Source organism: Haliotis rufescens, unplaced genomic scaffold (genome assembly GCF_023055435.1).
Source record: "Haliotis rufescens isolate VD_foot unplaced genomic scaffold, xgHalRufe1.0.p SCAF_5, whole genome shotgun sequence".
Lineage (NCBI taxonomy): Eukaryota > Metazoa > Mollusca > Gastropoda > Lepetellida > Haliotidae > Haliotis > Haliotis rufescens.
The window spans coordinates 7486630-7514072 of record NW_025964223.1 but is presented as its reverse complement, the minus strand read 5'-3'; the positions used below and the strand labels follow the sequence as shown (position 1 = coordinate 7514072).

At 41.7% G+C, this 27443-nt stretch overlaps 1 protein-coding gene across 1 annotated transcript; it reads right to left on the bottom strand.

The window, feature by feature from the left end:
- Window positions 1-1103: 1103 nt before the first annotated feature.
- On the bottom strand, window positions 1104-26674 carry LOC124116582 (DDB1- and CUL4-associated factor 6-like). Its single transcript, XM_046477971.2, has 17 exons — window positions 26481-26674; window positions 25377-25438; window positions 21947-22039; window positions 21275-21352; window positions 20236-20340; window positions 19324-19437; window positions 17980-18115; window positions 17336-17493; window positions 15951-15995; window positions 13809-13962; window positions 10753-12405; window positions 9571-9715; window positions 7575-7722; window positions 5246-5402; window positions 5002-5090; window positions 4109-4217; window positions 1104-1642 (listed from the first exon to the last, which is right to left on the bottom strand). Exons 1-17 carry the CDS (start codon window positions 26548-26550, stop codon window positions 1584-1586), a joined length of 3375 nt encoding a protein of 1124 aa, XP_046333927.2. The 5' UTR covers window positions 26551-26674; the 3' UTR covers window positions 1104-1583.
- Between the last annotated feature and the right edge of the window lie 769 nt (window positions 26675-27443).

Below are 27443 nucleotides of genomic sequence, written 5' to 3'. Positions count from 1 at the left end.
TTAGAAGCAGCTAAATCAAAAGGCATCTTTTTCCAAAGACTTAAACAGTCCTAGAATTTATTTTGGCTAAAGATACCACAGGCTTGCTGAAGCTATCTATTTTCATAATTAAAATTTAAACAAATGTAACAGTAAATTCAAAATTATGCATCCAATTAAAAGTTTGTCAATGACACGAGTTATGATTGGTTAACTTCATCCCTATTAGAAATGTAAAGAAGAATCAATCAAACACAAACTCTGACCTATCTGAATCTCTGACAGTACTGAAATAAACTTTTGGCACCAAATATCCTGTTCATTTGCCATCAAGAGCTCTAATCCAGACACTCTCCAAACCGGACTAACGTATTGGTCCAACAGTTTGGTTTTCAGCACTTTGAAAGGGAATGACTCCATTACAAATAATATGACATCGGCTATCCCAGCTTGTCGTGAGAGAAATTTGTTGTGAAGATTGATCTGGCAGTTAAACCATATACCAGTAGACCATCATTTCCTCATTGACTTTAGGTGTTAATAAATTCCCATGATCACCCTTCGGTTAAACAACATAATAGTCTCGGTTCTCGGGCACTGCCACATCATCTTATAGTCTGCCGCATATTTCGTTTTATTTCTGTTTTCAAAATTGAAAAAATATTAATCCTAATACTTTAAGTATTTAATAAAAACAATACGATCCAATATGGCACGCAGTTACTTCCCTTTACATGCGCATTGCTTTACTGCACGTCATGTTATGGTCATGGCGGCAATAGGAGTTTGTATGCTTGTTTATGTAGGTAGTAGGGCTGGGACAAATCCAAATTTACTACCCGGGTACCCACAACGCTATTACCCGACCCTACCCGGATACCCGCTATATGTCTCAAGACTTTGGCGTAAAAAGTCTGATTGGGAAAGGTTCGACCGTAGCCCTGGTAAAATGTATTTCATACATGTATAAAACGATCTGGGCATGCATACACTGAAGTTGACTGAAGTTTTATCTTTATTCAAACCTATAAAGGTCAGAAGGAATGGGTCCATAGTCAGAAAGAAATGCAAACAATAGTGACTTGTAGTATAACCATAGAGTTTTAGATATTTTTTGTCAATAAACAATATATCACGTGACTAACCACAGGTCCGGGTAGTCCTGTGGGTGCCCGGGTCCTACTCAGTACCCACCCGACCCGAGTTACCCGTCCCAGCCCTAGTAGGAAGGCCCTCATTTTTCAAGCTTTATTGTGCCTTTGAATGAATGTTGCCTCTACCATGTGTTAACCATGTGTCTACCATGTGTGTACCATGTGTCTACCCAGAAAATGACATCCAGTCGATGACTGGACTTACAGACTGATGTATGAGGTGTCTTAATTCTCGAACATATTCACTCAAAATTAGAATGAAAATGATGAAATGTATTTTTAGCAACATACTGACCTATCAAAATGGCGGCCATGCTACTCTGGAAGAAGTTTTCACAGGAAGAAATAAATATCTAATGGAAAAAACATGATAAAAAAGAAATAGAATATCAGGAATCATTGTATGAAACTGTTCTTGTTGCTGAATAATGGAGACAGCTCTAGTCGTCATTAATCACTGTCACTCGAACTCTCTCTGTTAGCAGCATCACGGTTACCTCCCCTGTTTCCTGCAACCAAGCAAATTTAACTAAGAATGAATGTATTTCTTCGTTTAGCGTTAAACAACAAACAAATAAACAAATCATACTTTCAAAACATGAACAGTTGTTCCTTCATGGTGGAGTACTGGGGTGTCAACATTCTCGGTTATCTGTGATTATGAGAGGTAAATCATTAAAACACATCTGTGACGTCATTCTATTGTTAGAACACTCCATTATTTCTCAGGAATGGAGAGTTTTTTGTCAACTATACATTATCTTGAACCAACATTTGAATCAATTTCCACTTGGAATAGACGGAACTACAGTGAATAATTTCATATTTTTATTTTCGAAAACGTGTCACCAGCGGGATTCGAACACGCATCGTTTGACTTGAGAACGTGCAACTGTCAACCTCAGCTACGGCGGCACATGGTATGGTGTGAAATTAACTATTAAATATTTTCATAATTTTGCATAATGCTTAAAAGCTCAAAATAATATGTATATAATTTTTGTTAGAGCAGGTTACCTACAACGATGTTTATATTTATAGCAATAAGAAAAACCTTTGACGAGAAAAAACAAATCAGGTAAAATATATATATATATATATCCTTGTCCAGGGCTCTATATTTCCTATTATTCCCGTCAGCATGTATTATCCATGTGCAGGCGATTGATAAATTCTAATTTGGGATCCAATGAAATTACGAAGAGCCGTGTACCATGAATTGTAAATGTCAGCTCGCGACGGAGCTTGGTGCACGTGCAACTGCGGCATCACACAAGGGCGACTCATGCAGTATAAATACATAAATACAGACTTAAGACTTACATAAATACAGATTTGATTTATTTTTCAAATATTTTCCACAACAGAATATTTTGTCAAAGTGTAAAAGTAGGGATGAGTTTTAAGTAGGGGAATATCCTCGTAACTCTCTATTCCTTAAATATAATGGGCCGAGAATGGGCCTCGGCCCCTGTGGGGCCTCTGCTCCATTATTTTTAAGCAATGGAGAGTTACTTAGACATTCCCCTCTATGGAGATGACATACACGTCCGGGGGGCACGGGTGGCCCAGTCGTCTAAGGCGCCGCGATTCGCTGTGCAGAGTTGCATCCCTTGGGCACGCCAGAAACCTATGATTGTGGGTTCGAATCCTGGTTTGCCCCGATTATGTTTCTAGGTTTGTCAGCACCATACACGTGCTCGTGGGTTTCACCAAAGTGGTAAACGTCTGAGACCTGCATCACTTCGGGCTTTCCTCCCACATTAAACTGACACGCCGTGATGTAACTGGAAAACTGTTACAAGCGGCGTTAAATCCAACTCACTCACTCACTCACATACACGTCCGGTCTGCATCTTCCCGAGGCAAGAGAACCCACAAGCATATTTGTCAAAGTCTAGTTTCCACCCTTGCCACAGCAAGCCCACTTTCCTGTACTAAATATGATTGGACTATAGCACAAATCGATAGTCCAATCAGATAATGTTTTATAAAGTCAACAAACAGGTTCCGAAACGTGTCCGCTGCCATACAGAGTGTCGAATTTGCGCTAAATTGCTTTAAACAATTAAGTGAAGACAAGTATTATCAAGGTCTTTTCAAGTTTGAATCAGTTCACCCAAGTACTGTGCTTGTAAACAGTAGAATGATGAGAACAGCCATTATACACGATTGGTACACAGTGATTTTCCTGCCTGTCTATGTTGACACAAATATTTCTTTTCCATCATTTAACCCCTCAAAAGTTGCTATTGTTTGTCTGTCAGGGAAGAAATCGGGGATGTTTTCATTATCTGATCGACCAGGTCGCCGTCTATGGTAGTTGCCATACGAGCTAAGAACAGTGATCTGATTGGATATCGCATTTTCATTACAAGGGGCACAACTCTTGATCTACACGAGGTGGCACCACTATCGAGCCAAGAAAAGTAGGTTAGATGTGGCAAGGGCAAGGGTGGCAATTTTGAAAATTTGAAGAAGGACAGACAGACAGACGGACGGACGGACAGACATGCTGATCGCCATATCTCCCTGTTTTTCACACCAGGGGGATAAAAAGTCTACAGACCCAAAATGAATCTTCAATAGCCTGAATTATGAATTCCTACACTGCCACGTATAAACACTGAATGCTAAGACACATTTCCTGAATTCTTGAATCACTGCTCAAATCTTGTAAACAAATAACTGAAATTTATATAAAACTATATTTAAAAAATAACGTTTGCTCTACTCCTATATGTAGTGTAATAGTTTAGTTTTGCCCTAAGTTAAAGCATGTGGACGCTTGATAACAGTTCACAGGGAGGTACTTGGAACAGCATGATAATGGCAGTTCATTATGCCGTAACTCAAAAACTACTTTACTGCAGGATGAAGTAGTGTCGAAAAATGAAGTAGATGAAAGAGAGCCTGTCTGTTCAAATTATTATGAGATTATGAGATTATGTCGTAAGTGTACGCTGAGTACCGACCTCCTGCTCGGATCTGGTTGAGAGATGCTAGAACACGGAGCATGAAGGCAGCAGGAACAGTGATGGTGTCTCGTGTCTCCTCCAGCATGATCTCATTGCGTCTCTGGATCTGTTTTTAGAAAACATATTTTCATCATCCGTAGATACACATCAATTGAACTATGAAATCTATGTATATAATAGTTTAGAAAGGTTTAGACCTCTGTATAATATAGTCCATTTATAATAAACCAAATTCCATTCCCTAATTGCTCATGGCACTACATTAATATTACCGTGGTCAATGGATCAGTGTACACTTGATTTCATTCTCAGCTCCCTGGGGAGTACACAATCCAAGGTGCCTGTGAGGCACAAAAGGTTAACAGCCACATTACCATCTCATCCTACCAGGTACCCATTCACTGCTGGGTGAACAGAGCACATTTTGAACAAAGTCACTTGCCCAAGGAGACACCACATGTGTTACACATGCTTTAGTGTAGGGTAGGACCAAAGCCTTGAAACTCTCATGATAGGAGAGAGGGGGCACGGGTGGCCCAGTCGTCTCGATTCGCTGTGCAGAGTTGCGTCCCTTGTCATGCCAGAAACCTATGACTGTGGGTTCGAATCCCGGTTCGCCCCGATTATGTTTCTAGGTTTATCAGCACCATACCCGTGCTCCTGGGTTTCACCGAAGTGTTAAACGTCTGAGACCTGCATCATTTTGGGCTTTCCTCCCACATTAAGCTGACACGCCGCGATATGACTGGAATACCGTTAAAATTGGCGTTAAACCCAACTCACTCACTCAAGATTGGAGAACTTACTCCCAGATTTTACAAATCTGTCAGCCAAGAGAACATATATAAGCTTAGTAGAGACTGACATTGGCTCCAAGGACAATCCCCTACCTCATGAGCCTTTTCCTCATCAAATGCTGGCTCCGTTTCCATCGGGGACCAAACCTTCACGTCATAGTCTATTCCACTTGATGCCAGAACTGGGGACAAACAGAACAATCAAATATTACCCACAGTGCATCATAGTCAGAATGAATCATAATTTGGTACATTCAATTAAGTGAGAATTTTTCTGTTATATTCATCAATTTTTTTTAAAAATCCCCTCAAAATCAGACACAATGTGACAACGTACTTGGATCAAATGGATGAGGCTGCAAGCAGTTGACCACATGGCGATCTGCCTCCAGGAGCATCACGAGGGCGGATGTGTGTCGGTCCCACACAAAGATGTGTCCACAGTCAGACCCACTCATCACAAAGTCCTCGCCCCAGAAGTTGGCTTCCTTGATCTGCAACCGAGGAAAGAAACCAATCAGATCAAAATTCAACCCTTGAGTCTTCTGTACACTTCTCAGGGTGACACAGTTGGATTTTCGCTCACAGGTTCGACCAACTGAAGTCCATAATCAGAAGAAAAGACAAAAAGTAATTTAAATTTATTCCCCCTATCGCTTCACCGTTCTTAAGATTAGACAAAAATATAGATACAATCACAAAACTTATACAACATGTACCAAATTAAAGGGACGTGAACTTTTTTTCAACATTTATTCAAATGCACAGAATATAGTCTCGGGCCACATGTCACAAAGAAACATGTCATCGCAAATTAAATACCCCCAATATATCAGATATATATATACATAAAAACACAAAACATCTTACACTTTAAGAGTTTGCATTTGTTTCGTCCCATTAAACTGACAGACCCAAACAACTTCATGCAAAAGTACAGTGAACATACCAAGTCAAATTTATTTCAATTTCTACTGATCCAAGATAATTATTTAGAAGAGATATCTAAACAATAAAAAAAAAAAATATTGAGTCACAAGGCTCTGTAGCTCACCTGCCTTATAAAGACATAATTGTATGACACTTCAACATCATACTGGTGTGTGTATCTATAGAGAGTCAAAGCAAAACTGGTGCAATAGATTCTAGGAAAATGTGAAAAGAAATATGTTTGCAGTGATGTTGTGGTCAAATAGTGATGCCTTGAGCTAACTTGGACCATTACACTACATTCACACAAAGTTTAAGCCATGAGTCCTGTGGTTCATGAGAATAAGATTTTAAAACTTTTGGTAAAATTAAATATTTCTATTTATAAAAAAAATACAAACAACAAACAATCAAATCACGTGAACTTGAACAAGATAAGGTGTGTTCATAAGAAGGAACCTGCACATCAAATTTCAGCTTCAACAGTTAGCCCTATCAAAGCTATTTAAGAGCATGCTGAAAGGGCAAAGGTCAGGCACTTCGCGATGTAAGACCCGTTTTATCACAATATAGATCTTGATTATCAATCAGATCATCTTGACTGGGCGCCGCCATTTTGTTTGAAGCAAATGCAAGTTATACAAGATGTGGAATCTGATTGGTCCGTAGGAGAGGCATTGAAGGGACATAACTTGTAACAGCCATTGGTGGTGGCGCTACGATCGAGCCCAGGAATTCCAGCATAGTTCGGCAAGGGTGGAAACTGGACTTTTATAGTCACTTGCCTCGGGAAGATTGTCATCCATGGACAGTTTGGGCATGTTTTAGTATTTCTCCTTTAGCAAAAGGTGCAGGACAGTGAACTCCCTGGACCATCCTACAGACACACTCTCTTGCTCAACCAATTCTTTATGGAGTCAAGTTTGGTTCCCATGGCAACCAGTGAGCATCTTTAGGGACACCATTTCTAAGATTAATTATGCAAGTTTCAGTTTCCTAGCCTGTCTTGGACAGACAGCAAGCAACACTAGTAAAAGAAAGGATACGTGAAAGCCAAATATTGTATGTTATTCAGAAAGCAAAAGCATGCTTGCTGCATATCAAATTTCATTATTTCATTTAGAGACACCAAAGCTGGGATCATTTATGCACATTTGTAGTTCCATAGGTCTTGTAGTTTAAGAGGAGATCTTGATAATGCAAATGTTAATGACAGATGGGCGGACAGCAGAGAATTAACATATTGTTTTGTTTTCAATAATTATAAGCATGAAATACTCATTATCCCCTGCCAATATGACATGAAATGAGCACTACAGCCATTTTCAGTCCAAGTCAAGTTTGTTGCTATGGAAACTCGAAAACTATCAAAAGGCACCAGTTCACCACTAGACCTATCTATGTGCCAAGTTTGGTCAAGATATCTCTCATGGCTTTTGAGTTCTGCTCTGGAAACGAAACGTGACGGACGGATGGAAGGACAGCACCCATTCCTGTATCCCCTTCCACGTCATGGCGGGTGATAAATAAACATAAATAACAAGTTTATATTCGTTGTCAATACAGGGAAGGTACAACTATAAGAACTGAGATTTTTAATTTATCAATTTCATTTCCACTCAATGATGAGAACACATAAACCAAAACTATTTTAATTTTAACAAATGACCCTAAATTTCTAGCAATTCCAAGCAATCAAAGAGGGAGTGTAAAAGATCAGTGAAAGTGGTACGTACCATTGTTCTGGCGTTTCTGTGTCCACGGAACTTGATCTTGGTCTTGGGCTGGAAGACATGCTTCATCTCCTGCTGCTCCTTCTCCTCCTGCCTCTTCCGGTACGCTGTCTGCAGCCGCAGCGCCGCGAAGTGACGCTCATCATCATCTCTGCAACACACAGAATCTGTGAGCACCTCTCCATCAGTCAGCTGGTGGAGAACACAGACAGGACACTGCTCGCCCCAGCTCCACAAAGCAACTTATAGGAGCCCTTTTCTATCTGGATTGTATCATGTGTATAAGGGGGGCACAGGAGGTCATTCTGTCCAAAAGGCTGCAATCGTAGTGCAAAGTTGCGTCCATTACGTATACCAAGAACATGTGATTGAGGGATCATGAGGCCCAATTGTCCAAGATGCCCAAAAATTTTAGTGCAAAGTTGCGTCCATACGTCATGCCAAATGAGGGGGGTAGACTGCAGTATTTGGGTTCCCACTTCAGAAGGAACGTTTCTACGTGTTTACGGAAGTTGTCGATTGAAAAACGTTCCACGCATGCGCAGTTCGTTATTTACGGTCGAAGCGAGAGGTTTTGTTGGCCGCCATTTTTCTACGGAACGCTGTCTGCAGTTCAGTATTTTCTTACACAGACAACACACGGGGGGTGCAAGGGTGGTTTGTCCCCCTTGTCGAAATATTAAAGTACAAATGGGGGGTAAAGGGTTACACCCCCCTTTTTTCAAATAAATCGCACGACGGTAAGTTCATTCTGTTACTTGAACAATATATTTTGTTGGGCGGACAACACAGCGGGGTTCAAGGCAGGTACAACCCCACCTTTATGACATTTTAAAAGAAAAATACGGGGGGTAAAGGGGGAGGATCCCCCTTTTTCAAATAAATCGCAATATGGTATAACTTCATTCATGAAAGCATGTGAATTTTCATAGGAAAATGATCATCGATAGATACTTTCTCATTCAAACAAATCATTTGTAACGTTGAATTCGTTTTGACTGTCATATAGATTCTAGGACCTAAGTCTGTGGATCCATCTAGACCTAGTTCAATTTCTTTTTCTGCTTCTTTTTCATCTTTTTCTTAAACGATCATTTTGCTTCCTAAGTTTAATAAATGTAAACACGGCCTGTGAACTTAGAAACTGATCAATTGAACAACTGAAATATTTCTTTTCTGATAATGTTTTGAACAAAATAATTGTCATACATTCCCGCATTCGCCCCATACCTATGCAAAGATGTCTTCATTGTACGCCAAGTCGACTCTGTTTTATTTGTACAAGCCACACTTTATGAATTTACAAGTTATGAGCGAAGTTGCTTTCGTAGTAACGAGTCCATATAAGGAAAGTCACATGATCAGACACGTGACGTCTTACGTCATTTATGTCCCGCCCACAAACAACAAGAAGTTGACAGTACAATAATTCGGCTTCACTTTCTATCGTAAAACTCCCGACCCCCACAGGGGCGGAGTTTTAGACCATACTTTTCACGTCCAGCTCATTTTTGGGGTCCTTTTTGCTAAAAAATGCCTCCTAACGGATTTCGGCACGCTTGCGCGTGCGCGCTTATATATAAGCGAAGCTGCCTTTGGCAGCTTCCGTACTGAAACTGCCTTTGGCAGCGGTTGCCTTACGGAAACCCCCGAAGTGGGGACCCAAATACTGCAGTTGACCCAAATGAGGGTTCTAATCCTAGATTTGCACTGATAATGTTTCTAGGTTTGTCAGCACCATACCAGTGACTGTTTATTTCACACACGTGACAAAGCAGTGTTAAACCAAACACACAAAACCAGACACCCTTAGAATATGTCCACATCTACACCTCAACTCTACGCTGGCTTTGTCTTGACTCTATTTCAACTTTAATCTCGCTATTTCAACTTTAATCGTGCCATCTCAACTTAATCTATCTCAACTTTCATCTCTCTATCCCGGCTTTGTCCACACTGCATGTTAACATTGCCCTGCCTTGTGCAGCGAGAGGTGTACCTGAGCAGCCGGGTCCGGCTCCTGCTGGGGTAGGGCCGGGGATTGATGTCGTCCTCCTCGCTGCTGCTGTCCAGGTGTAGCCAGTCATCCTCGCGGGACCCGCTTCTCTGTTGACCTCGGCCGGATGTTGAACCACCACGACCAACTGACAAAACAGAACCATTGATACTGGATACTAGCCTTATTACTGCAATGTTTCTTTTCATAAAAGGTTTCACTCATATTTTACATGCAGACTAACTCCCCTACCAGGCTACCACCCACAGTACTCTACCACACATACCTGAATAGCACCCCTACTAGCCCAACACCCCTACTAGCCGGACACCCCTACTAGCCGGACACCCCTACTAGCCTGTCACCCCTACTAGCCCAACACCCCTACTAGCCCGACACCCCTACTAACCCGACACCCCTACTAGCCCAACACCCCTACTAGCCCGACACCCCTACTAGCCGGACACCCCTACTAGCCCAACACCCCTACTAGCCCTACACCCCTACTAGCCCAACACCCCTACTAGCCCTACACCCCTACTAGCCGGACACCCCTACTAGCCCGACACCCCTACTAGCCTGACACCCCTACTAGCCCAACACCCCTACTAGCCCTACACCCCTACTAGCCCGACACCCCCACTAGCCCGACACCCCTACTAGCCGGACACCCCTACTAGCCCAACACCCCTACTAGCCGGACACCCCTACTAGCCTGACACCCCTACTAGCCCAACACCCCTACTAGCCCTACACCCCTACTAGCCCGACACCCCTACTAGCCCAACACCCCCACTAGCCCGACACCCCTACTAGCCGGACACCCCTACTAGCCCAACACCCCTACTAGCCTGACACCCCTACTAGCCCAACACCCCTACTAGCCCGACACCCCTACTTGCCCTACACCCCTACTAGCCTGACACCCCTACTAGCCCAACACCCCTACTAGCCCTACACCCCTACTAGCCCGACACCCCTACTAGCCCAACACCCCCACTAGCCCGACACCCCTACTAGCCGGACACCCCTACTAGCCCAACACCCCTACTAGCCTGACACCCCTACTAGCCCAACACCCCTACTAGCCCGACACCCCTACTTGCCCTACACCCCTACTAGCCTGACACCCCTACTAGCCCGACACCCCTACTAGCCCGACTAGCCTATCATCCACATCCTCACCTGCTGGCTGCCTGCCAGTAGATTCAATATGCTCCGCTCTGTCAGATCCCTGCCGGTCCTCGCCACTCTCACTCTCTGTGTAGGTGACCATCTCCTCACTCCCTCCACAGTCCACCCCGTCGTCCTGGTTACCACTGCTCTCCTCTTTATCCTCTGACCCCGATTTCCTCCCAGCTTTGCCCCGGGAGTCAGCTCTGTCCATGACCACCCTAGCACATGCCCCACCTGCTGCTGTCTCGGTGGGCAACTCTGGGGATACAGCTGCTTCAGCCAGGTGTTGCCTCTCCACGGACTTGCGGTCAAGTTCCGGGAGCAGAGACTGTGAGTTTGAGATGTCATCCCCATGAGATACTTCTGTAATATCAGATCTGGTATTCCTGGAAGAAGGGTCAATTTCCATTGCTTCCACTTGTTTGTCTAAGGATGAAGAACTGGAGTCATCAAGATCTATTCTGGATTCTGCATCTGAAGAGGTTTTCAGTTCATCACGAATTGTTGAGGTAACTTCTAATACTGTAGCATCTATAGAATCTTGAGAGTTATCAGCCCCTGATTCTGCTGGTGAGCTCCCATAGTTGTCTCCCCCTGTTTGTCGAGTAATGGCCGACTCTCCAGTGCTCAGCCTATCAAATGGGGCAAATCCCACCCGAATGGTACTGGCTGCCATTCCCTGGCTAGAATACTGAAGGCTTATGACAGGCTCAAGGAGAGTCTGGACGGATGGGGGAACCCCAGACCCCGAAATGTGATCACTGTCAGATTGCCTTGTCGATGAAAGACTATTGGTGGGTATTGCACTTAGTGTTTGCTGCCTGGTAGTGGCATGTGACTGAGATGTGAGGTCTGTTTGTTTGCTTGAAAAGTCTGAAACAACACTGGAGGCGTCACACCTCACTGCTTGGGGGTTTGTTTCTTCTTCTGCTTGTTCCTTCAACTCAGCTGTCATGGAGTCAGACTTGGAAGACAGAGACGTAGGATCACAGTCTGAGCTTCTCCGAACTATTTTACAATCAACATCCGCCCCTCCTGATGACCTGTCTGGTTCAATCCCTGCTGAAGATCCAGACCTGACAGAAGAAGAAAGGGTATCTGTTGTGGAAGAGGACCTCTCTGAAGGAGTGGACATAGGTTCATCAGTGCTGGGACTAGAGTACATGCTGGTCGTGCTCGACTCCTCAACACTGTTTAAACGTTTTGGCCTCACTTTTATAGAAGAGTCTATGAGATCTGGGATACTAGGGCAGCTTTCTTGACTAGAAGATGGTTTTCTTAAACCCAGGTCCTCGCTCTCACCCCCCGAGGCTCCCTCCACACCTGAATTAGTCTTTGAAGAAGACGTATTGACTTCGAACGGCCCTGATGATGACATACTCTGCGAGGAAACTTGTTCACTTTCTGCTGCCTGGGACACAGACAAAGATTCGCCATCACTATTTTCTTGTGCCCCTGACACAGTTGATTCAGCTGCCTGTCCTTCACCTTGCTGTGACCTTGACGTTCCTGGCTGACCTTGACCTTCTAACGGTTGACCTTGACCTGCTTCCTGTCCCCCTTCTGCCTGATCATCGTCACTGTTCCGCAATGTTCCATCCAACCACCGTGTCAGCATCTCAGACATCCTCTGCATCAGAGTTGCATGTGGACTTTGGCGACCTGTAAACAACAACAGCAGTCAATTTTGTTTCATTGTTAGTTTGTTGTTACATGCCACACTCAGCAATATTCCAGCTACCGTATATCGCTGTGTATAAGGCGACTCCAAGTATAAGACAACCCCCCAGTACACGCCTTCAAAATCAACCCAAAATGCTATATTCCGTGTATAAGGCGACCTGGAAAGAAGCACATCACAAGTGCGCACACAAACCTTATATTTGCAAAAAAAATATGTTTATCTTGCATTGTTTTTTCTATGATGATTGGTCGCGTGTGTAACTCCAGCACATGTTGCCATTTTAATGTTGTAATTTAATCGCCAATTAACTGTGTTGTAATTAACTAGGCTTATGTTTGCTTCACATTCAGCGTGTTTATTCCACAATCACTTATACACGCCGTCTCCAAGAGTTGTTAATACAACTGTAAAAATAGTGGGAATTGATTTCAGCTTCACCGGTTATCACATGTTAGGTCACATGTGCAATATGCAAATGCTTACAGGTACTTCCGGCTCTTTACTCACGGATGTTGATTGTTTTACAGTGTCAGCTGGTTTGACAATCTGCATCGAGGCGAGGGTCATTTCAACTTTATTTGCAGAAATTATTAAACTTTATTCAAGGAAAAGAGATACAAATCATGTTTATGTATGGAAATAGTTATTGGCACAGTTATTTAGGACGAAATGCGAAGTTTTATTGTCAAATGCTGGGCTGGCTATCGGATGCTGGTTGACATCGCCAGTGGAAAAAAATGTGAGATCTTCGACTCTGTGTATAAGACGACGACCCCCCCTTCTTAACACCCTCATTTTAGTGAGAAAAACTTGATATACTGGTACATGATATACGGTATATGATGGCGGTCTGTATGTATGATGGAGTCTGGACCAGACAATCCAGTGATTGACATCACAGGCATCAATCTACCCTATTGGGATATAATGACATGCATCAATCAAGTCAGCGAGCCTGACCACCCAATGCCATTACTGATGGCAAACATGGGACGCTGAAGACCAAATCTAACACGAAAACTTTACAGGAGAACAGCAGTGAATCATGTACCTACATCAATTCTATGTGAAACTTGGTCCCATTTAAAAGACTGAAAAGTGACGTATCCAACAATTCAGTTTTTAACAATGAAGCAGCGTTTTTTGTCTACTAGTCCTTATAACGATAGCATATAGTAAACTCCCTTAAAAATGGCAAAATTCTATTCGTCCTTATGATCCCTTCACTATTTGTCAGTTTGGCAAGGTCTACAGGACTAGTGCCAATTTCTAACACTGAAAAGCCATTACGATGATAATGTGCAACTTCATGATTTGTTTTTGTATGATAATACATGGAACCTTGCATTCAGGAAAGACCCAAGGTGATAAAACAGTGTACCAGTCTCTTCCTGTATCCGCTCCCTCTCCGGGCGGGCGTTGGGCCCCGTGTCCGACCAGTCTCCCCTCAGTCTCAGTCTCTTAATGGGAGGCTGGCGGCTCGTTGTGTCACTCGAAGTGGACTCTGACATCCCCCCAGAGGCTGAAGAATCCCCCTGACAGGTCAGAAAGTAGACTGGTTAATGAAGACCTGATATGTAGTGATGATGGAAGCAGGAATGCAGTCGATTGTCGCCATTACTTCACAGTTTTGTACACATGACGTTCATCATCCGTGAATACAGCTGCTTTGAAATATTGTAGTTACATTTCTATTTTTTTAGTAAGCTAATTAAATGAGACATTTAAAACCTCATGGAAGTCAAATAAGCCCTACTTGTTGTTTGTTTGTTTGTTTGTTTGTTGTTTAACACTGCACTCAAAAATATTCCAGCAACATTACGGCGGTCTGTAGATAATCAAGTCTGGACTAGACACTCCAGTGATTGACATGAGCATCGATCTACGCAATTGGGATATGACGACATGTATCAACCAAGGCAGCGAGCCTGACCACCCGACCCCGTTAGTCGCCTCTTATGCAGATGCTGATGCAACTGGATTTATTATCAATTACACAGCAAGGCGGCTGTATGTATTCACAGATGATGGATGTAGTAGGTACAAAGCCTGTGAAGTATTGAAGATCGCTATCTGTGAGCTCAGCCTCAATATTGCTGGTAACATGTTTTTTTCTGATTTTGTCACAAAAATGATAAAGCAGCAAATGGTAGTCAGAGCTAACAATTATCACACGTCGAAAACTAAAAATATTAAAGCAAGCAACACTTGTCTGCCCAAGCGGCACTTGTCTTCCTAAGCGGCAATTCTCTTCTCAAGCTCCATCCTACAAGGTGATCTAAGCACTATGACTTTCACAACAGGCATTCATTAACTCAGATCTGACACAGGTCACAACAGGTGAGGTGTGGTGAAATTGGGTTTAACGTCGCGTCCAAGATAATTGCACTTATATAGCGACGTGCATGCACGTGTGTGTGTGTGTGTGTGTGTGTGTGTGTGGCTGCTTGTACTAGTCCGGACTGATGCCGATTTATAGTGCTAGCACACTGAGATACCATACTGCAGTTTAACATGAATACCCCACTCAGACACAGTATACTGACTCCGAGCCGACCAGTCCTTGTTTTAGCCCCTTAATGCCGAGCGCCAGACAGGGTAACAACAAGTACCGTCTTTTGGTATGACGTGGCCGGGGATCGAACCTCGGACCTTCCGCTCTCCGGGCGGATGCTCTACCACTAGACCACGGAGGCGGTCTGGTCACAACACCAAGATTGCTTTGTGGACCTTGCCCCTGGGTAAATAACTGACACTCACACGCACACCTGTTAGAGTAGTTGTTTTCACCCTTTGCTTGTTTAAGAGGTCACATATAAGGATGATAGGAGCATATCTGGTACAGACACATTTAATTACAGGACACCTAGATGGACAAAATATAGCTGACTGCAGTGTATATCGGTCATCCACGCCGACAGGGTATTTAATATCATTAAAATTCAGATCTTAGTTCTGGCAACAGCTCGACAAAGATCTGAGGACATCCCATCTGACCAATCAGAGCGTTGCTTACCAGATAGGGAAAGTGACAACCGGAATGTGTTTTCTTGTCATGCAACCTCGAAAAAAATTAACACTGGGTATTCTGAACGACAGGGGCAAGGGGATACAAATTTGAAACAGAAGAGACTTTCCATAGCCCACGGGAAGTACTGCCGTACAATATCAGCCGTCTATTACACATTTCAGGAATGGAAGTCACCAGTTTCAAACAAAGGCTGTAAAGGTTGAGAAAGGTGCTTTCTGATTGGCTAATGTCATCTTGTTAGTCATTTCATTGGTCAGTCAAAGTTCGCTAAAGGTCGTTCTGACTCAGATCTTTGTTGAGCTGCAGCAAGAACTAAGATCTGACTTTAATGAGATTGACAGGGCATCATGACAAGCAACCAAGTCACCCGACCACCCTATCCATTAACAATATTCGTCTCCAACAACCAGATTCTAGTTGAATTCTGGTTCGAGACGTGAATTCTGGTTCTAGACCTGAGACGAAGTGGAACAGTGTGTAATCAAGTCGTACCTGAGCAGACGCCAGCTTGGACAGCTCCTGTCTCCTCCTCTCATCCTGGGGAGTATATTCATACAATTACACTACTGCACTTGTGATAGGGGTAAACAGATATGTCATTCTATTTAAATATACACTTGACATATTATGACAATCAGTTTTGTGTATCGTCAGATCATGGAACAATGAAAATATCCCTATCAAAAGTGAAGTAGCATATTCAGTATTAATGACCACTACAGAAAACGCATGGTACATTTGTATCAGGTTGATTATATCACAACAAAGAACAGAAAAACAGCATCCACATCTTCTAACAAAGAGATAACCTGGATTCAAACGCAGAAATTTCAAACAAAATATTATTGGTCAGTGGGCCATCATAATCATCATAACTGTCTTCATCACAATGTTATAGGTTCTCAAGGACTTGAATTATAGCTCTTTTTGTTTTGATATCTGCTGTATGTTTGACAATGTTTAAGCAGTTCATATAATTATCTCCCCTTGACCAGGCCCCAAATATTGTCTGTTGCTTGGATTATAATAATCATACATATTTGTTAAATAACAAATCAATGTGGCAAAATGTTAGCACAGAATCAAAGGACAAGTTAGGCCATAATAAATTAATTGCTAGATTATTATCCACTTTTTAAAAAAAAAAGTTTGGGAGGGAGGCTTTTTATTTTGAAGTTGAAGACTTGACACCTTGGTATGAACAGTAGATGACAGAAATAACAAAGATAATAAATAAACATTGTTTTCAAAGGTAGAAGTTGTATGTATCTGTGTCATACCTTTTTTGTTTTCCCTGCCCCAACGTGCATTTATGAATTTATCCTCAACTGACGTTACTTGTCAAGTTCCCCACAAGACAACTTGTTGAAGAATTCCATAAGAGTCATAGACTCTGGCAAAGGACAGGCATACCAGTCTGTAATGGTTTGCAAACCCTCCTGTACACACACCCTCCACCCACCATCTTGACAGCTGACATCAAGCAGACGATAGGCAGGCACACACCGAGAGTCGGTTGTAGACCAGTTAATGGCATGTCGTAAACATGAAATGGCCATTTGACAGCTGATTTCATTACAGTGCTCTAAACATTTCACTCGGGCAAATAAAATTAATTTGTCGGGGGGGTATAGTCGTGCGTTGGGGGGGGATGATAATCTAGCAACTAAACCATTATAACCTTAGTATCCTGATCTTAATACAGCATACTATTAAGTAGAGACATCTAAATGGCATTAAATTTCCAACACAAGCAAACATAGATGTCATATGCTTGAAAAAAAGAACAAAAAAATCACACTTAAGAATTACGAATTGTCTTTTTCACTAATCAAAAAGTTTTTTTTCAAATGCATCTTCATCTGCATCGTGCCTACCTGAGTACTGAACAGGTAGATGTTCTCGGAGGAGTAGCTGACGAGGATGTCGTGGCCGGCGGGGCTGTAGTTGAGTGACGTGATGCGGTACGCCTTGTGTTCTAGCGGGGCCATGAACCGACAGATCATCCCTGTTATACCTCGACCAGTGTAGTTGCCTGAAATAGAACACACACATACGTTCAATTGCTGTTCCAGCTAACCAGATGTACAAGCATGAAATACTCATATCTCCCACTAATACCAGCATTTTCAGGCTGTCAAAGTCGTGGCCATGGAAACTGGAAAATAATTTTTTTTTAAATTTTAAACTATCAAAAGGCACCAGTTCACAACAAGTCCTATCTACATGATCTTTGTGCCAAGTGTGATTAAGATATATCTCTCGGGCGGTTGGGTAGCCTAGTGGTAAAAGCGTTCCCTCTTCATGACGAAAACATGGGTTCGATTCCCGACATGGGTACAATGTGGGAAGCCCATTTCTGTTGCCCCCGCCATGATATTGCTGGAATATTGCTAAAAGCGGCGTAAAACCATACTCACTCACTAAGATATCTCTCATGACATACGGACAGAAGGATGGACGGATGCACAGACAGCACCCATTCCTATTACCAACCTCCATACCCCCCATTTTCACTTACCAGATGCTCTTGTTCCCATCATCCTCCTGTCAAACACTCGGACAGAACTATCGGAACACGCCACGGCCAGGTGGTACGGAATCACGGGGTCCACGGCAAGGGAGGTAACTGCCTGCTTACAGTTGATGAGGATGTCCTGCAACAAAGAACATATGTAAGGAGTAATCTGATTGGTTCAAAAGGAATTGACAGCTGCAATTGTTCTTCTCCCTCATCTTGACACTTTGTACAGGTATACTTCCCAGGAAGCATAATACCTGAATACACATTGATAGGACAATATGTCATGTGTTGATACATGCTTGCACATGTGTGGAGTATTGTGTGATATAACAATATGAGGGAGAAAATTAGTATTGAGCAGATAAACATATTTGTTTTCAGATTTGCAGGTGCAACTAGGTATTAGAAGATTTGAAATTTTGAAGATTTACTTGTCAAATACTCATAACTATCCCAAAAATCAGAAGACATCATGCTCATCAACTGGTTAAATATATAACTTTATCACCTGGTAAATACATAATCTTATCAACTGGTAAATACATAATCTTATCAACTGGTAAATACATAATGTTATCAGCAAACTGGTAAGATTCTGTAGTACTTTCATAGCATGGACTTTTATGACGAACAATGGACAGCATCATATGCTTGGATGACAACCGAACCACCTGGTTGCAAGAATGGAGGCAGAGCTACAGATAAGCAGCGTATTTACGTAAAATACCCCAAAATAATATTCGAAACCCAATTAACTTGCGTACAGAAATGCATGCATTAAATAAAAAATTCAAATGTATAAAAACAGCACACGTAAATAACCAATTAAACTTTTCCAGCATGCATACAAAGGAGCTAATTTCCGAAACACAATTACAGTTATATACATTGAAAACATTATTTCATTTTTTTAAACCTTAAAATGTTCACTAATTTGGGGAAATACCCAATAGAGTGATGAATAGGTGAGTGAAAAAATATTGGTTACCCAATGAAAAATGCAATAACCCAATTAAAATAGAAACCCTGGAGAAAAAACTCAATTGCTCAAAATGTTATCTGGAGCTCTGTGGAGAGGAAAAGTAACAAAAGCCAAGTTGTGTCAGATCAATATTAATAAAACTCAGTTCATAATGAATTTGATATTCATGTTTCTACTAAGCTGTGCTGTTGACCTCTAATGACCTTTCACATCAAGACAAGAATTCATATGCAGTGAAAAGTCACTATGACTTAAATCCAATTTAACGACCAATCACAAACTAGGAAAATTTGACTAGCCTAAAGATATTACAAAACAAGCCTTATTAGCTATGGCAACAGAAATGAAATGGAACCCACATCTTTACAGCTCTCCTTGCTGCAGCTTGTCTTCATGCGGAGATCGAACCACCGCACGGTGCCATCTTCACCACATGTCAGGAAGGTCGCAGCCTCGTTCGGCACCACCATCACCTGGAGAAAACAAAACATCTCGGGTCGTCACTTTAGTGCGGTGGGGTGCGGTGCGGTGCGGTGCGGTGCGGTGCATGTGCGTGTGCACGTGGTACTCCTCAAAACTAAAATTTAGATTACTAAAGTCTTTCTGTATAACATGACTGATAGCCAGATCCTTCTTTATTCAAGAAGAGCAAAATGAAATTGCCAGAGCATGGTTAATGGAAATGTCTATTGTTTCATACAGCATGACATAGTGAAATCTTTGAAAACCAATAGCAGGTCAAAAACAACATTGAAAGTCACACTTCATTTATATTTAAACCAAAAAAGACCCCAAAACAACTGGGTTAACAAACTTTACAAGAACTCTAGTCTCTGTTTTTGTGCATGGTATAGGTCAACTTATATTTCATTTGGTCGAGATCTCAGATTATCTCCCCTTGACCATGACCTGATGCATTTTACCCAGTTCTAATACAGAGCTAGGCAGAATCACTTCCTGTATTAATAAACATATCTTGGGGGCTAGTAGAATTTAAGGTAAATTTCTACCACTGAAATAAAACAAAGTTTTCTGGGGCTTTGTGCAATCCCACAAAAGCAGTCAGAGATGAAGATGGGGGTGCAACATTTAAAACATTGTGTTTCATCTTTTCAGTCTTACTAATGTAATACACTGAAACATAGAAATACACTTTTGACCCCACCCCCCTAAAACTAGAGTATATTTCTATCTCTGATCTTTTGACCTTAATCATTGCAAATCAAAGCTGAGCTTCTGACATCAAGTTCTGTAATGTTCATTCAGCTGACCTCGTATGTGGTTCCATTGTGGCAGTCGAAGCGGTTCTTGCCGTATGTGTCCTCCCGGTCAACCTCGGTGAAGAACACTCTCCCCACCCCTGAGCAGGACACCACCTGGGGACAGACACATGCATCATTAAACATGTTAAGTTTCCACTAGACTTTGTCCTAAGTATCAATCTTAGGTTGTCATGTTACAGTGTCCTCGTGAGTGGATGTTTTTACTCAGCAGTATTCCAGCTATTTCACAGCTGCCTGTAAACAATCATATCTAGGCACACCAGAGCTATAATCAATGGTGACACAATCAGCTAGATGACTAGCTAGAAGTGTAACAAAATGGTGGGGTCGTGATAAGATAAATATCCGATAGATGGTGAGGTGAAATAGGGTTTAATGGGGTGATTCTGATAGGTGGCGAGATGAAATAGGGTTTAATGGGTGATTCTGATAGGTGGGGAGATGAAATAGGGTTAAATGGGTGATTCTGATAGGTGGCGAGATGAAATAGGGTTTAATGGGTGATTCTGATAGGTGGCGAGATGAAATAGGGTTTAATGGGTGATTCTGATAGGTGGTGAGATGAAATAGGGTTTAATGGGTGATTCTGATAGGTGGCGAGATGAAATAGGGTTTGATGCGTGATTCAATAGGTGGTGAGATGAAATGGTGTTTAAAGGGGTGATTCTGATAGGTGGTGAGATGAAATTGGGCTAAATTGGGTTAAATGGGGTTTAATGGGGGTTTGCTGGTTTCAAGATTATTTCACTTACGTAGTGGCAATGCATGCACGTGTGTGCAACGGCTTCTAAGTGTCAGCTTATGCAGTTTTAAAGTGCCAGCCCACTGACATGGATACCCGATCAGGCACAGTATTCTGAGCCGACCAATCCTTGTTTTATCCGTTGAATGCCAAGCACAAGACAGGGTACAACAAGTACAATCATTTAACATCTTGTGGTATGACAAGACTGGGGAATCAAACCACCGGTATTCTGCTCTCCAGAAGATTCTGTTAGTAAGGATAAAGGCTACATGCAATCCTCACATGTCTGTCTCTGGAGTTGGGCAGGAATTTGGCACTGAAAATGTTCGATCTGTGTCCTGACCGTATAGATACCACCGTCTGAAATACAGAGGCAAACAAACAGCCATGACTATACCGAGCAAACACATATCTCAATAAAAGCAGTCTTAGCAATAGAGAAATCTCTTTATGGCTTCAGTGACTGTTGTAACTTGACCTCAAACAGAAATTTTCATTTTCCATGTTATCCCTATTTCTTGTTGTTTATATTCCAAAACAAATATTCTTCTGTCGTGTCTACATGTTTTTTGTTTGCTGTTTAACGTTGCACACAGCAATATTACAGCTATATGATGGACGTCTGTAAGTAATCGTGTCTATATTAAACTGTGCGAGTTACGATCACCTTAGCGCTAAAATCGCTTTGTGGAACGGGGCCCAGACTGTCAAGTGTCAGGTTACAGTCCTGGGCCCCGTTGCACAAAGCGATCGTAGCGCTAAGATGATCGTAACTCCCATTCTTTAGCATAGGCTTACGACAGTCGTAGCGCTACGATCGCTTTGTGGAACAGTGCCCTGGGACCACTTGCACAAAGCCATGTTGACACTACGATGATCGTAACTCCTATACTTTGACATAGGTTCACGATAGACGTATTGGTAAGATGGCGTAAAGTACACCAGTTATCTCACCCTCTGCGTGAAGGGGTTGGTGATGACAAGGTGCTGGTCATCGGACCCAGACAGGAGATATTGACCCTGTTCATTCCAGCAGATTGTGTTGACCTGAAACAAATCAGTCAAATAATGAAGACACAAACAAGAAGAAAATCAAAAGCATTTCAGAAAGGTGAACTATACATGAGTGAGTGCATTTTGTGTTATGTCGGAGACAGCAATATTCACAGTGAACTGTAATGATAGGATCAGAGTCAGGTACACCTGTAGTTGACAGCATTAGAAATTGACACTGGTCCTGTAGTCCTTGCCAAACTGCCCAACAGCTAAAGGTATCATAAGGACCCTTTTTCAGGGTTTTGCTATATGTCATCATTAAAAGTATAAGGACTAGCAATCTCATTAAAATCAGATCTTAGTTCTCGCTTCCGCTAAACAAAGATCTGAGGACATCCCAGTACGGGTCACGTCAGAAATTTGACCGACCAATGAAATGACTGACGAGAAATCGACATTAGCCAATCAGAAGGCAGCTTTCTCGAGCTTCACGACACTAGTTTCAAACTGGCGACTACGCTTCGAAAGATATTTTGACGTGTTCCTGATTAAAAAAATTAAAACTGATCAGAAGAACAATCTGTAATGGCTTTTAGATGGCCTAGATCGTATGGATATAATCATAAAACCCGTAACTGTCGTTCGGAATACCCCGTGTTAAATATTTCGTGGTTGCATGATTAGAAAACACATTCCGACTGTCACTTTCAGGATCTTGTAAGCGACGCACTGATTGGTTGGATGAAAGGTCGTTCTGACGTGACCCGTAATGGGATGTCCTCAGATCTTTGTTTAGCGGTAGCGAGAACTAAGATCTTATTTTAATGAGATTGAAGGACTAGTGGACTAAAACTGTTAGTTTCTATCGCTGGTTGATAACACAATGAACAATCTTTCAAGGCATGATTGCACACAGGCATAGAGGTTAATGATATGTATTATCTTCCCAAACTGGCTTCCACAGCAGATATAGTTTGAGAGAGATCAATAGATAACTAAAAGGAGATATCACTTCAGTGAAATTGCGTCACAATGCTTTACAGTTGGTTGGTTTGTTGTTTAACGCTGCACTCAGCAATATTCCAGCTATATGACGGCGGTCTGTAAATAATCGAGTCTGGACCAGACAATCCAGTGATTGATATCATGAGCATCGATCCACGCAATTGGGATCGATGACATGTATCAACAAAGTCAGCGAGCCTGACCACCCGATCCCGTTAGTCGCCTTTTACGACAAGCATAGTCACCTTTTATGGCAAGCGTGGGTTGCTGAAGACCTATTCTACCCCGGAATCTTCACGGGTCCAAAGCTTTACAGACCATTGTGACATCATCAACATGATCAGATAGCATGACATCACTGACAAATAACATCAATAATCTCCCTGCCACTGAAGCTGGTTAGCTGCACTTTTACACTCAAGACACTGGTTATTACTGTTTACAAGTAAGTGAGTGAGTTGGGGTTAACACCGCTTTTAACAGTATTCCAGTTATATTACAACGTGTCGGCTTAATATGAGAGGAAAGCCTGAAGTAATGCAGGTCTCAGACGTTTACCATTTGGTGTAATCCATGAGCAAGGCATGCTGAGAGACCAAGAAACATATTACCATATTTGACGTAATAAGCGCCCAGGGCGCTCTCAAATTTGGAAATAGGGAGCTCTTATTAGAATACAATTTTGGTGAAAATAAACAGAGTTGAAAGATCGTAAATTTCATGGTTTATGCTGACAGCCTGAAATAATACAAATGAAAGGTATGTGCGTATTATATACGACAGATATATTTTCCAGAAATTAACTGCCCATAATTAAGGGTGCATATAACACACGAGTGCGTATTATACACGAATAAATAAGTGTACATTGCTCAATCGAAAGGGGTGCTAATTGGGATTGTTCACTAGCCAATACATTAGCAAATATCACCGTGGGCGCTTATTAGAGTGGGGCTCTTATTACGTCGAATACGGTAGGGGCCTATCCATTGACTTACATGTGTGACAATCTGAACAAAGTCTTTTCACAACATGAACAACCACATGGCCAAACATTTGACTGACAGTGTGTCCAGCATCTGTGCCCTTCAGCCTTCTGTTGGTCATCATATTCACAAGAAACACTTCCAAATATAATGGATGGTTCATGAGAGTGTAAGCAGGCATGGCAGGCGAGACAAACTGTCAATGACCAGCAATGACCAGTCGAGTGGGGATTGCAGTTAATTTGTTTTCCGTAATCAAGGTAAAAGCATCAGAAACATACCTATTATTTGAAAAATAGGACAAGAATCATTATATTTTATTTAATTGACATTTGTTTGTTTGTTGTATAACACCCCACTCAGAATACACCACCTATATCATGTACCGGTATATCACTGCAGCCTGGAAATAATTGAGTCTGGACCAGTCATTCCAGTGATTGATATTGTGAACAACGATCCACGCCGTCTGGGTATGAAAGACACGACCAATACCAGGTCACCTAGCCTGACCATCCGATTCATTTAATCGCCTCTTAGACCAGTATAGGTTGCTGTGGGACTATTCTAGCCTGGACTCCCCACAAGCATTTCAATATGTTCAAAGAAACTTTGTTGCAGATTGCCTTTATCATACCAGGATATTGGATAGCTATATGGCTCAAGCATGTGGATGTCACATGTGTGTTCCCAACACCTGGCTCCATTCTCTGCATGGGACCAATGTGTGGAGCTATTCTGGGCGTTCCCTGTTGTGATTTGGCCACAATCTTGCTAATAATGGCTAACTCGGCTAAACATGCTAAAACCCTTCTCCACTCATCATATGCAATGTTATATCAACCGGAACCATATAAACACCTGCCTATCACCTGTAGCTTGTGGGGCAGTGGAGGTCAGCTGTACAACCTCGGGGGACCAAGCATCATTATATTGTTCATATAATTTATCCAAGCAGCAAGACAATCAGATGTGATAAACATTTGGGAGGGGCAGCGTTTTCTCATCATATCAGCTATTCTGAATCAGTCAGTGTACATGACTACTTCAGGGTTTTACCTTGACTTACAAAAGTGGGGGTCCAAGGGACTCTAAATAATTCATTTTAAAGGTCCTTGCAGGCAATATGAGGGTCCTGTAAAGTATTGAAACTGTGAAGTGTACTGTATGTTAAGATAATTACTTTAGAGCCTGGAATGAATCAATGATCATGGACACTGGTCATGATTGAAGGATGAAATGACAGGCACCTATAACTGCTCTTGATGAGCTGTAGGCAAAATGAATATATATCTGTGCATCCCTCTTGATGCAGTGTATTCTTTTTCTGCATCCATGATGTACACTTGTGTGTACTGGTCACACATTTGTGCGTGGCGTAACATCCCGCTACTTACACAGCCACTGTGTACTTCCAGTCTTCTGTCCAACTTCAACCTCTGGAGGAATTCCCGACTCCCTGTACAAATAACAAACACAATAGAAACAAAAAATTGTATCCAATAAAGATAAATTAGGGACTATAATTTAAAAAAATAACCCCTTCATATTCTGAGTGAGTGAGTTTGATTTTACGCCGCTTTCAGCAATATTCCAGCAATATCATGGCGGGGAACACCAGAAATGGGCTTCACACATTGTACCCATGTCAAGAATTGGTCTTCGGCGTGACCAACAAACGCTTTAACCAATAGGCTAATCGACCGCCCCAATAAGTCACTGAGCATGGAGTGAATGTTGCCTAACACTACAGTCACTGAGACTGTAATAATCTATCGTGGGATCATTGTTAGTTTCTACCACTGAACTACATTTCTCACAATACTCTACAGACCAGTGACATATTTTAGTAACACTTCGACAAGTTTCATGCAACATTCACAGACTTGCTGCTGCATCAAAAGAAACAAGAAATAATATATATATATTGGCAAAATGATAGTTATTTCAAGGTAGCCTGTGAATATACCTGTTGATTGTCTCATGAGTTACCCAAATGCCTCCATTTGATAAGAATGAGTTCCCCATAACTATCATTAATCATAATTCGTGATTTATTAATTATAATCTGTTTAAAGTGTTAATCAACATCTAGATTATAAATCTTCGAAAACTAATATCCATTTTACTTTCTCATGTACACACAGATGGAAATATTGTACACACAATTCTCAAGTTGGGCAGGAATATGGCAATTTGGCATTTCAGGGGGCAATAAGAAAACACCCCACTGGCAACCTCCAACATTTATCCTATCGGGAGTAGGCACCACCAAAGATAAACAAATGTCAAACATCAAACTGGGAACATATTCTAACACATTCTCATATTGCTTGTAGATTTGTGAAAATTCACACAGCTTATATAATGTTAAATTATTGTAAATAGTAGTTGATATCAACTTTATATCATTACTACAAACTTGAAAATGAAAAATTGCAACGATCAGCTGATCGAATGCGCAGATGCCCTATTTGGAGGAAATGTCAATTTTGCCAAACCTCTTGCAACGTCGTAGAGTTTTGTTCTTGGTTCAAATCCATATGGTCTTCTCTGCAGTGATGGAAACATTCCAACCGAAATTATCAAAAGTTGATTCGATACCCCTTTCTCTCCTAACTCAGCAGTTAAAGGTCACGTTCTTTTGTTAGCCAAAGATTCCAAATGAAAACATTGCGGCAGCCATTTTGAGGAAATTATCAAGGGCGGGTAACTCTGTCAAAACCAGAATCCTCGTTCCATGGAGAGCAATTTTACCAAACATCTTCAGACAAGAATTGTAAATCCAAATTTACTTTCTGACTGACTGAGCTTATATTTTTGTATCTGATAATCTTTCGCCGAACGCACATTTAATTTTCACGGCCAACCAGAAATGTGACATATATTCTAAGAATAATAATTCAAGTGGTTTAGCTTAGATTTTATGACGCTTTATTAATGTAAGAGCGGACAGAATTCAATGGATGCCTTCCCTTGATCCAGTAATTTGCCCAATGCTACATGGAATCCTAGGAGGGGCATCATCGTGTTGTCGCCCTTAAAAAAGAACCAAAAAGTGTGAAATTAACCAAGCACGACAACGCGACAATGTACCTTCTATAATTCCATAGCATGTAGCATTGAAATAACGATCGTACATGGAGTAGTCTCGATTTGAAGGCAAACAAATGCATGTAATATTCATTTTTCGTGTTCAGTAACTTCTTAGTGAAGGAAACCCTTTCAATATTATTTTAGTTTTCACAATTAAAGGATCATAATTAAAGGGACATATTTGTACATTAATATTTAATTACCATAAGAAACAACTCGGGTCGTTTCATAAAAAGGATGACAATTCACAGCGTTCACTGTCTAATATAGTCATCGATAAATGAACCTACAATTGTGTTTGTCTGTTGTTTGTTGTTGTTTAACGCCGCACTCAGCAATATCCCAACTATATGACGGCAGTCTGTAAA